This window comes from Camelus bactrianus, chromosome 35 (assembly GCF_048773025.1).
Source record: "Camelus bactrianus isolate YW-2024 breed Bactrian camel chromosome 35, ASM4877302v1, whole genome shotgun sequence".
In the NCBI taxonomy this organism is placed as follows: Eukaryota; Metazoa; Chordata; class Mammalia; order Artiodactyla; family Camelidae; genus Camelus; species Camelus bactrianus.
Genome location: NC_133573.1, coordinates 20,705,686 through 20,718,553, shown reverse-complemented (window position 1 = coordinate 20,718,553; position 12,868 = coordinate 20,705,686). Strand labels below are relative to the sequence as shown.

The 12,868-nt window shown below is 43.4% G+C and overlaps 1 protein-coding gene across 4 annotated transcripts in view; it reads left to right on the top strand.

Annotated features, from left to right (window-relative positions):
* The window catches only part of ARMC3 (armadillo repeat containing 3), a 74,440-nt gene that overhangs the window by 38,507 nt on the left and 23,065 nt on the right, over positions 1 to 12,868 (top strand). For all 4 annotated transcript variants that reach the window (XM_074358088.1, XM_074358087.1, XM_045505022.2 and 1 more), the window contains one exon: positions 11,641 to 11,890. In XM_074358088.1, the coding sequence (XP_074214189.1) occupies positions 11,641 to 11,890 (250 nt within the window). The remainder of the gene's footprint in view (positions 1 to 11,640; positions 11,891 to 12,868) is intronic.

The window sequence follows — 12,868 nt, the reverse complement described above, 5'->3', positions numbered from 1 at the left end:
AAGTACTGAGAGAATTTATTCTTGGTTGACAGTTTCTGAGGGGACATATTCTACATATTATAAGATTATTTTAAACCATTAGTTTATAACATCACTGCCATCTGTTGGATGGATCTGATCAGAATAAGAGTTTTTAAGTTATCCCAAGAATGAAAAGGGTTCAATGCTTTTTATTTCCCAGTGCCAACACTAAATTTTGGCTATTGGTAAACACTTAAATGATTAGCGAATAATATGATTGTTGACTAGATAGTTTTCAAAAGATACAATTATTTTAGGAAATAAAACACAAATTAAATTATAAAATGTAATAACTACAATTATTTTAATATATATAGAGAAGTAAGTCAAAATGTAGTTTTGCTATAGAAAATACTTAATCAAGTCTCTGTTGTTTACACATGGATCATACTAAGTAAGTCTGATTCTTCATACTTATTTCACATTATCTCCATAAAGACCTGGATCATATCCCTATCTTAAAGTCTTTGTTATCTCCATTTCCTTATTTTTAATTTTTTGTTTGTTTGTTTTTTATACCCTTTCTTGACTTCCCACAACAGCAGTGACTCAAGGAAATTCTAAATGGCAACCTATAAAGTGGTAACTTTAAAACATTTTTTTCTTTTTTGATTGATGGCTGGGCCACTGCTGGCTTCCACAATACAAGAGACAAATAACTCTTCTCTAGGGACTGTCCTGCCATCGTGTGACCTACAGTCAGGACCACAACAAAGGAAATGAGGAGATGAGTAAGGAGTACACTCCAAAGGGACCCCAGAAAGAGACAAGAATGCCCCCAAATCATAGGGATGTGCATTTTGAGTGCTTTGGGAACTTTTCAGCATCCTTAACTATATATGGATGACCCTGTCATCCTGTGTTATTGGTATTAATATTTTTCCTCCCTAACAGAAATAAAGCATTGACTGAATAATTTTAATACCTGGTAGAATTATTCATGGGGCACTGCGCATAAGAAAGCCACGTACTGTGTAGAGAAAATTTTAAAAAGATACACGGCATCCAGGACTTCAAGAAAAGGCAGCAAGGCATTTATCCACAACCCCTTATCCATTCAGTATTGTCAGGGAAGGGCCTGACCCCGAGGGATTTCTTGCAATGTTCTATCTCTCTAGTGTGAATACAAAGCACTTTTCAAGGCTTTTTTTTTTTTTTTTTCCATTCTCACCCCATTAAATAGAGTTAGTTAAAGGTAATGTACTTCCCTATTTAAGAATATTTCTTTTAGGCCGCCGCCATCGCCGCCGCGCTCCGCGGCCCGCCAGGCGCCCTCCTTCCCTCCCCCTCGCCGGCCTGGGTGCGTGGGAGGCGGGGCGGCCCAGCCCGGCCGGCCGGCGGGGGGAAGGGGGAGAGGGAGGGGAGAGGGGCGGCCTGGGGGAAGGGAGGGGGGAGGGGAGGGAGCGGCCTGGGGGAGGGGCGGGGGGCAGCGGTGGGGGCAGCGGTGGGGGCAGCGGTGGGGGCGGCGGCCCGCGCCCCCAGCCCCCGCCCGCTGAGTCCCGGGGCCCCCGCCGTGGCCGAGGCCATGCTCCCGGTGTTCCCTTGCACGCTGCTGGCCCCCCCTCCCCCGTGCCGGGCCTGGATTCCCGGGGGGTGGGCGGCCTCCTGAACTCGTTCCCGCCAGCTCAGGGTCACGCCCAGAGCCCCCTGCGGGTCGGGGCTGAGCTCCAGTCCCGCTTCTTTGCCCCCCAGGGCTGCGCCCAGGGTCCCTTCCAGGCCGCGCCCGCGCCCCCACCCCCGCCCCGGGCCCCGGGCCCCGGGCCCCTCCAGGTGGGCGTGCTCCCGGTTCTCGCCGCCGCCCCGGAGCCCGCCGCGGCCGCAGCCCCCACGGCCGTGGGCTCCCTCTCGTGCGTCTCAGCCACTCCCCTCCCAGCCCCGGTGAGCTCCGAGCTGGGGTTGGGGGGGCGGCGGGGAGGATGGAGGGAAGTTCCTGGACACCAACTCCTCTTCCCCTTTCTCTGCTCACCGACTCCTCACTACTCCCCCCCCCAACCGCGGAGCCTCCAGAAGGGAGGGAGGAAGAAGTGTTTTCTTAGGGGAATTCACTAGGTTTTAACCAGTTGTTTCTCCTGCTCCTTTCTTCTCCCCATCAGACCTGACCCCACACACACCTGTCCCCTCGGTTGTGTTGAAGCCCCCTGGACAGTGAGTGGGCAGGGGTGGCAGAGGACAGGAGCAGCCACTTCCCTCACTCCCTCTCCTCTCTGTAACCACCTGCCTCGGTGGTCCTTCTTGCTCTTCTCCTTCCAGTGCCCACCCCCATTGTCTGCTGCCCCTCCCGGGGGAGTTGGTGCTTTTTTTTTTTTTTTTTTTTCCCAGGGGGAGGGAGGAGAGGAAGGAAGGGAAGCAAAGATTCTGTCCCAGAGAGGGTAAAGGTGCGATCTGAGAAGGGACAGAAGCAGGGAAGACAAAGGTTGTACCTGCATAAGGTGGGGTTGTTTGAGGTCAGGCCCTAAACATCATCCTACTTGAGCATCTGTCAGTGGAAAACAAGTCAAGGGGAGCAAAAGAAGGAGCCACTAGGGCCAGAGACAGGACAAGAGATGGAATCTTAGGGGGCCAAGGTAAGTGGGGGGATCCAGGGACTAGAGGTGCTTCCTGGGGGTGGGGGGAATGCAGCCGCAGTGTCTCCCCCTTCCCTCCTCCACCCCAGCTCCAGCCCTGGCCTTTTCTTTTCATCCCTCTCCCCCAAGACAGAAGCTGTGGCCCTGGCCATGTCATCGTGTTCCTGTGTCCCCTGCATGTTCCCCACCCTTCACCTCCCATTTTGCGAGGATCCCATTACAATAAATTTTAAATTAAAAAAAAAGACTATTTCTTTTAATATCTTTCATTCTATAGACTTCATTATAGACCAGTGCTATTCCTTAGAATTGCCTGTATTTTCTCATGCATTTGAAGCTGTAGTGCAGTGAATGATGATGGTCATTTTGAAGGAGGAAAAAACCGACCTCTCATAAAGTCAGCAAAACACTGCAAGATTTACTTCCCTGTCTCCACTCTACGGGAAGAGATGGGAACGTATACCTCTGAGATGACTGGGGACAGACACCATCACCCTTTGAAAATAAATGTTAATGTCTCTTCTAGATCACACTTCTTGGCCAGTCTGCACAGATTCACTTAGAATAAGTAATCCTGTCATTTAGAATACTTTTTTATTAAGTACTGACCACAGAAGTAACCCATTTAGTAATAATGCTTAAGTTGTGCAGTTATTGTCTTTGTCAGGGTTCTCTTCCCACCAGGTAAATGTTTTCCGAGTTCTATTTTCCTTCTAGCAGTGGAGGAACTGTGTCTTCATACTGACCCCTAGTGGCAGTTTGGGAAGAAGTTGGGGGAGGGGCAAAAAAGGTAATGGAAGGCTTGCTGTGTGTTAGTGAAACGCGCGCTGGGTTAATTAGAAATACTCCTCAATGTGTCTAAAATAATATTTTAAAAAATTATTGAAAGATAATAGGGTATCACGATTTTAAAAGGCTTTTGAAATCAATAGAGAAAACAGATGGGAAGAATCTTCGTGGTAAACTTAAGTATTATTCTTGCCACATTTCAACCCAGTTTACTGAGCGGACACTTTCCATTCTTACCCCTTAGCGCCTGGATTCCTTCTCTGCCTGTTGTCCTAACATAGCCTGTACCAGATTGGAAAAAAATCATACAGGATTTGAAGGAAGATATACCATAAAAAGCTGGATTTTGCAATAAAACAAGTTGTTTCTCTATCCCCATGTTGTGTCGGTTGATGCCTAGTGTGGACGTTCATGGTTTGAATTTTATTAGCCACCAGTTTTGTGAGGCTAGGTGAATCCCACAAAATGCTCAATTAGAAAATTATCTTTGCTGCTTTTATTACCTAGAGAGCAGAGACTGACATTTGCATCACCTTATTCTAAATTTGCTGGTACTTCTTTCTGGCTTAATTTCCAATGTTACTGATATTAAAGAGCTATCAAATACTTTGGATACTTTTATATTGTGTGACTTTTCTCTCAGCACTCTCTGTTTGAAGCAGTACTTAAAACCTACATAAATTCCGTTTTTGCTCACCCTTGATTTTTTTTTAATATTAATCCTTTCCTGTGATTTTTCTTCCCTCTGGAAATGGTCTCTATTGCTCATTGATTACCCAGGGAGACTTGGGTGAGATTCCTGAGGAAACTGCTTCAGCTCTAGCCCTGCGGGGGTTGGAGATTTGACCATCTAGCTGAAAAGTTGTCTGAAAATGAAAATTTCATACACACATGCAAATTTGGAAATAGGATACCATTCTGCCATGATCCAAGAAATGGAGTCAGGGCATGAGAAAGTGTCTGCCCTTGTGGCTCTCCGAGTGTGCATGGATGATAATGCTGGTGATGATGGCAGTGATGATAAGGATGATGGTGATGAAGAGAGCTGGCCTGTGTGGCCAGGCACTGAGCTGAGTACTCTGGATGGAATGTACCATTAAATCCTTGAAGCAGCGTATGGGGCAGGGAATATTATCATCACGTCCATTCTGCAGATGAGGAAACAGAGGCATAGTCCTTGCTCAGGGTCACAGAGGTGAGATGGACACTTCACACCGAGGCAGTGGGCTGTGTACGTGAGAGGGAACTCATGACTTTTCTCTCCCTCTGCCTCCTGCTCACTATCTCCCTGACTTTGAACACCAAATCTTCCCACCAAAATGCTTCCCTTTGCCTTTCTGGTCTCTCTGGATTCCCCCGGTGCTGGAATGGCCAGGGAGCCTTGTGAGTTTCCATCCTTCCTTTCCCACCCTTCTTCTGCCTCTCTCCCCGGTTCCTTTCCCCATTATCCCTCCTCTCCTCCTCTACCTCTTCCCCCTCCTCCTATAAAGAGAATAAGAAAGGGGGGGGGGATGTATCCCAATCATTAGTAAGAATTTCCCACTATGCTATTCTTCAAAATTTGTCATTATTCCCTGAGGAATGATGAAGTGAACCAAGCAGATTCTGGATTTTTTTTTCCCCCTAGAAAACATGGTACTTTCTAAAATTTAAGAAATGGATAATTGTAAAGATACTGGACTGAAAGTCAGAATACCATGGTTTTAATACTGTGTCCGTTGATTGACTTGCTTCATGAGCAAATCCTAGTTTCTCTACATTTTACCTTTCTTAACTATAAAACAACCAAACAAGTGAACCTAGATTATCTATTATATTTTGTGCATGTAAGGGGTTACCTTCAATCCAGTATCACAGGGAGCCTGGAACCCAGCCTCCACTAGAAACTAGACGGGGTCACTCTTTACCACTTTTATCATTTTATCCCAAAGGCTAAGGAAGTTACTATCTATGAATTTCGTTTTCTTTTGTAGTTATTTTATTGTTACCTGGGCATTCTTTATGTGCTAGGCACCGTTCTAGGCTGTAGAGATGCTGGAGGGAACATGGCAACGGGTCCACTGAAACTGCTTTCATGAAACTTACATTTCAGACAGGGAGACAGGCAACACACGAGTGATTTTAAAAAGGTAGTTTCAGAACCAGTAACACTATAGATCACATAAAACCACACAGTGTCACAGAGAGGGGCATGCATGGCACCAGGGCTGGGGAAGGGGCCACAGGGATGACACAGCTCATCAGAGAAGGTCTCTCTCAAGAAGTGACACTGGAGGTGATGAGACGGGGGTGGTCCTGTCAAGGGCGAGGGGTGTTCTAAGTGCTGTCACACTAGAGATCTCAGCATCCTTATTATTTGGTTAAGAGAATCAACGACGTGGTGTCTCTAATTCCTTTGGGATTGTCATTATCCAGATATGTAAATAGACTGATTTGCAGGCTAAACAGAAGCATTTGGTAACTGCAGAAAGCCACTGATTATGAGTGTGCTAACACCTTGACCATTATTGCTACTTTATCAGGGGGCGGCTCAGCCATGTAAAACGAAGACATTTGTTCTTTCCTGATGGCAGCTAGTTAACTGTTGGCAGGCATTCCTGCTTTTGAAACAGAAGGTGGCATGTATGGAAGTGAAGTATCGTGAACAGATAGGTCAATAAGGATTCCATGTCACTTGTAAGAAAATTACATTTGATCTCCCTGCACTTTGACTGACTGCCTTGTAATTGGTAACAAACATCCGCACGTTCTCTGTGGAGGTGCCAGATGGGTGTGTACCTGTCTCTCTTTAACTAGCAGTTTTCTCTTGAAAAATCATGTCACAGCAACTGTAGCATAAAAGTACATTCTGTAAGTCCCCAAATCATACCTGCTAAGGCACATCAGTATGATGGAAACAGTTTGGTGTCACACACTTTAAAATTTTTTTTTTTTGCATTTTTTCTTAATTTTTTTATAGGACACAAAACTTCCTGCATTTGTTTCTGTGGCTGGGTTTCACTTCATTTTAAGCTTTTTGCCTGCAGTTAATGGTGATTCTTTCCCTTACTATGGATAAGCATCTTTAAATAATGTTTCTTTTGAAGGAGATAATTCTTTTGACTACCTTTGTCAATCCTGGGGTTCAGCCAGAGTTGGGGGGCACATATATTAGTCTTCTGCAGCTGTGGGGCTGCAGTGGGGCGAAAGTTGTTCGGGACTCAGAAGTTGATCAATTTAACAAACACCCTCGACTTCTTGGATCATTACCTTTGTTGAAAAGCTGGCTGGGATGAGAGTCAGGAATCCCATTCACAGCATTCCAGACCTGGCTGTGATAACCAGGAGATCTGTTTAAACTAATGGCCAGCATCCCACCTGCCTTGCACCTGTACAGACTCGCTGGGAGCCCGCAAGCCTTCAACTCACCAACCCTGAGTCACTGCGGCAAAGGCACCTCTCCCCACTACTCCCAGTGTGTCTGCCACTGATACGTCTTCCTTGGTGTGACAAATCTCACGGAGACATATGAAAAGTCATGCTGGTGGGAATGGTTGTAATCACTGTTAACAAACAAGGTTCTGATTGCCAATATTACCATCTGTTCCATTGGGTTCCACATATTACCCTGTATGTGGGCTCTGTTAAACAGATTTCCCGTACGGCCCAAGGTCACCCTTGATTCACGTTACCAGCCTTTGCAGATGGGTTAAATGTGAGCCTCCAAACAGTGGCAAGGATCAAAATCTGAGCGGTACCAAATCGTGTCCCCTGATAACACAACCTAAACAGACAGTCAACGATGTTTGCAAAGACAGAATGGAGATGTCCCTCGAAGTAAGAAAGTGGTGTCCCCAAGACACTGTCTAAAGTGCAAGGTTCCATTTATTCAACTTCACGTAAAATTTATTTCACTATATAATTAGAGAAGCATGGGGATGAGGAGGAAATAAACTGATTTCAAGAGCAAGGGAACATCCCAATTTTGGGGGGCCCTGTCCCTTTGTGCACCCTTAAAACTGAGCTGAGTACTTTTCCCCCTCCCTTTCTCAGCGCTGGCAGACGTTTCCATCACTCCCTGTGAGTTGGTTCACGTCAGTTAAAATCTGTTGATGATCTCAGCACTGGGGATATAAATAAGGCTCACACACTGCCTGGGAGAAGTAGGTACCAGCCATAGACCTAGCAGAGGGGAGGGAATGACTGACAAGGAGGGGCAGTGAGGGATGTGGATGGCTTCACCGAGGAAGAGGTGGGTGGGCAGGTTTTGCAGGTGAGCTAGTGTTCCCCAGTGGAGATGCAGAGGGACAGGGAAGGGTATTTTGGGCAAAGGGAACACAAGTACCAGGGCACACAGACGTGAAACAGCATAGTATTTTCAGGGAGGCATAAGTAGACATCATTTGTGCAACTGAATTTTTCCCTAACAAGGTTCTTAGTGCCTGAGCTATAAGTGCGTTTTCACTGTGGGGCTTTGTGCCAAACTTTGTGCCAAATTCCTTTCCATAACTAGGTGCTGTAAAATAATATTTCAAGATTGTTATTATTCTCCAAGTGTGAACTTTGTGCCAAAAATCTCACTTTTTTAAACAGAAATGTATATGTTTAGCAAATGAATGCTCTGAGTTCATGTGAAAAAAGAGAGCTAACCTAGTTTGCGGGTCAAGAAATGCTCCCTTGAGGAAGAGACATCTGGGCCAAACCTTGCAAGATGACTTACCAGGGGGAAGAGGCCTCAGGGAGTGGGACTGGCATGTGGGAACACCTCGAGGTGAGACGGAGCTTGGCATATGGCAGGTGGCCAGGCAGGTCCAGAACACAGCAACAGGAAGAGGCCAAAGGGCACATGGGCTGGTGAGGAAGGTGCGGTTAGCTCCTGCTCAGCCTCTGAGATCATGTGAGAAACTTGAGGCTTTATCCCAAACAATGGGAAACCATGGAAATTTTAAGTAGGAGAGAAATATGATTGTATTTATTATTTTAAAAATCACTTTAGCTGTAAGATGGAGAAAGGATTAGAGGGGAGACCTGTTAGGGGAGTACTTAGGTCAGTCCACAAACTAGGATGTTGGACTGGACTCAGTGGGAGAGATGAAGATGGGAAAAAGGAAGAGATCTGAGAAATAGGCAGGAGGGAAATACTGAAGACTCGGTCACGTGACATGTTAAACTTCACTTCTGTTCATATATATCAACTTATATAGACAGATGTTTTTATACATTCCCATATCTGGTTTTTAGTCTGGTTAATTTTCTTTTCAATTTAGATTTGAAACTCTTAATCTGATTAAACTCCAACCGGATGGAGACAAATGATAGTAAATATCAGAAAATATTTTCATACCTTTGTGATGATACGTGGCCCTGTAATTCTGGATTTTGTAACAAAGACAGTTTGACTTCTGTCCTATTTGGATAATGCTGTACCATCTAGGAGACTAAAATGTGTCTTTAAAATCTGACAGGTCTTCCGCTTGTGTATATGTTAGACACAGGGCAAAATAAGACACAATGCCTTGGATTTGAAAGGCACAAAATTAATGTATTTCTTTTTTATTTTTTAAGTACAAACTCTGCACTCTATTTCTATAACTGAAATTAGGTATTTTTAAAGACTAATAGGTTGATTTTTCACATCATAATTTAATCTGTTATGCTTTTTACCCCTAGAGCTGCGCATAGCAAATTATGGGCAGCTACATACATACAATACACGTTGCTTTCCCAGCTGTGCGTGTATGATTTGTCTTTTGGTGCTGGCAGTTATGTTCAATTTAGTAAAAGCTATATTCCACTGTGTACTAGAACCTTTTTTTTTTTTTAACAGCTAGGTTTTTATGTACTTCCCTTTACTGCCTCTATAAAGAGCAAAGAAAAAGGAGAAGGTAGAGTATAAATGAAACAGGGCCAGACATGCCTTCATACAGGAGAAAGGAAGACACAGCAAAAGCCAAGCAGAAAGGCTGTGGGCAGAGGCACACCTGATGACGATTCCTGTTTCCATGACCCAGTTCTATATATATAAACTAAAACGATGGCGTACGATCCTATGTACTTGCTTAAATTTTCCCTAAACTCCCTGATACACACAAAAGACAAAGCCTTTGAGAATTTACTGTTACGTAATTACCTAAAGCACTGCTGGCTTCTATCATGAATGCCGTTGAAACACCTCCATTGTGTGGTTTCCTTACTCTCCGATATGTTTTTAAAAGTGAGCATCGTCAAAGGAAAAACCACTAAGTGACAAAGGAATCGTGCATTTTAGCCAAGGTGTGTGTGTAATGATTAAAAATCACAGACTATTAAAAAAATCACAGAGTATTTGGCTTAAGGAACTGACTGTATTAAGTACATGAAAAATGAGTCAAAGGAAAAAGTTTTTAGAAGGTTTAAGCATACATAAATTAATTAATTAATTAATTAGAATATATGCATAATTTCAAAATCTTGCTGGCAGTGTTTTTTTTTAAGTCAACATTTCAAATGTAAGTTGAATATGAGAAGTTTCTGTTAGGCTAATAAATATATTAGAGCCTCCAAAGTTTCCCTTATTTGTCAAATCAAATGATTGCTATGTCAGTTAATATTAGGAGGGAGATGTAAATATGAAATTACCTTGAGTGTCTATTTTTATCCTCTAGGAAAGGAAATTAAATGCCATCCTTCAGGCTGTCATAGGGAGATGCACAGCCTTCCTGTCAATATTTTTCTTTGGCTTCCTACCAGATTTTGATGACGTGTCATCTCACCAAATTTTAGTTAAGGGATGCCTTCCCCGAAAAAGACTGGGAGATGCTACAGAGTGTTAAATAGACACCAAGAACTAGAGGAAGGGAAACAGGAAACTGAGTGCTGACTTCGCCTTGATATCAATCAGTATGGTGTGTTTTCTGGCTGGGTTCATATAAACCAGGGGTAGGAGGTACCTCCAAGGTCAACACCAAGGATCCCTTCATTATCCAGGGCTGCGGCCTCTTGTCATTCCGTTCCTGCCCAATTGCTCTCTGCTGTTCAGTCTCCTTCAGAGCTGGCTTGTGCCTGATCACAGCTTCCTCTCACCTCGAGCTACCAGTCCCCTTGTCGAAGTTGTCCTTGCATTCTGCTTTCTGATGAACAATTGCAACAAATTCTGTTCTTGACATTGTCAGTTCCCCTTCACAACCAGCAAATTTAGGTGACAAAACCAAGTTACACTGAACTTGTCAGAATACAGAGGGCCATTGGCTAAACCACATAGCCTAACTTTTTTTTTTTTCAATTTTGGTTATTAATATGATCCTAAATGAAAAAAAAATATGTCAAATAGAAACTGAAAAGAGATGTTTGTACTGTTGGATTCTCAAGTGCACTTTTATTGTCTTGATTACCTCCATTCCCATGATGGTTTAAATGGATTTTTAACCTAACTTGGGGCCTTCCTTTAAAACCAGGATGCTCTGATATATATCTTATTGCTTGGAACATCTCTTATTTGAAGCAATTCCAAACATTAAAGAACATAATTAAATCATATTCCACTTGTTAAAATGATCTCTTTTTTATTTTTACTATTTTATGAGCTTTTTGAGCAATTATAAAGCAAGGACTATAAAAACTACGCTAGTTTTAAAAGGAGGAGTAGACTTTCTAATTGTGAGAAAATGTTAATATATTGATGACTGTAGTCTTTTTGTACTAAAAATAGGAAACTTAACAACTGAACATACCTACATTACTAAAGTTATTTTTCAATGTCATGACTTTGATCCCTGATGTTTAATTTGTAAAAGCAACATTCACCTCCAAAAATGATGTGCTGTCTTCAAACATGTTAACATCTGCCCACCATTAACAACCTCATTTAAAAAGGAGGAAGATGACTTGAAGAATTTTAACTTAAATTCCCACGCTCATTCATGCCTCCTATTTAAAGCTTTGTTTTCCTACTGGTTAGGAATATTTTAATAGGCTTTCTTGGAATAGAATTTCCTGATCTCGTAAGTATCACTGAGTTTAAAAATGAACAGCTGTGGCAGGGTTTCTAAGAAGCAGTCGTGCATTTTTCTAAAACCAAAAGCTGTAGATGGTAGGGAAAGGATTATTTAAATTCCTTCATACCTGACATTTTACCCCAGACTCCATTTAAATCCCTAGGGCCTGAGTTCCAGGTTCATTGCCCAGGTAAATTCATTTACGTCTAAAATTGTATTTATGCAGTCGTTTGTTTCATAAGCTTAGTGGAAGGCTCCAGAGATTGTTTCTTGAACTGCGGTGAACAGTATTCCTTTCTTCTTCACTGACCCAGCGCTGCTGCCAAAGCGGACGGTATCGAAGCATTGATCAACACCCTGTCCAGCGGGCGCAACAAGGTGGTCGCCAATGCAGCCACGGTGCTGATGAACATGGCCACGCAGGAACCTCTGCGCCTGAGCATCCAGACCCACGACATCATGCACGCCCTGCGCGGCCCCCTGTGCTCTGCCAACAAGGTCGTGCAGAGCAAAGCCACTCTCGCCATCGCTGCCATTGCCTGTGATGCCAAGGCCCGGACCGAGGTGAGCCTTTTCATCCCTCATGTTCATTCCTCCTTCCTTCTGGTCTTTTGAAACATTTTCAAGGGTTTGAACCCATCCATCACTTAAATCCCTCAAATTTGGTGCAACACGTTAGAAAACAAATCGGCACCATCCAGCAAAGAAGGTGAGCCTTCCCTATCATCAGGCAGTTCTGTTCCTGGGTCTGTACTAAGACACACTCTGGCCTCTGTGCACCAGGAAGCATTGTTTATAATACCCCAACAGCTGGAAACAGACCAGTTGTCTTATTGTTAAGAGAATGGATGCATACATTTGTGGTATATGCATAAAATGGAATCTCATATCAGTGAAAATGAATGAACTGCAGCTACAGAGAAGAAATCAACACAGCAGACACTCAACCAGCATAATACTGAGCAAAGTCAAGCTCAGAAGAGAACAGACTTGTGATTCTATTTCTCTAACGTTCAAACATATGCAAAGTCAAGCAATGTGCTTTTAAGCACACACGTATATAAGTTAAAACTATGAAGAAAAGCAAGAGAATGACTGGCCCTAAATTCAAGGAAGTGGTTGCCTCTTAAGGGATCAAGAAAGTGGATGTGATTGCAGAGGGCATATAGGGGTTCAAGGTCACTGAAATGTGCCATTTCTTAAGCTGAGTGGTAGACAAACAAGTGTGCCTTTTACTATGATGCTTGAAATTATGTGTATGGGTTACATACACTCCTCTTTTCCTTACATTTCAAAAATTTAAAACACGGAATTGCATTTTTTACAAGTGTGTTGGTCCTATTCATAGACAATATAAACCTAGAAGTGTATATTTTTCTCTTTTTTCCCATTTGCTTATCACATGGCACTCATTCAAACAGCCTAGGACTCTGTCCCTCTCTCTCTCCAAAAGAAGTAACAATGTTGAGCACTTACTAAGCATCAGGCACTGTGCCAAGCACTTTCCATGCATTTAAGCCTCGCCTGAAATAGGTATATTTA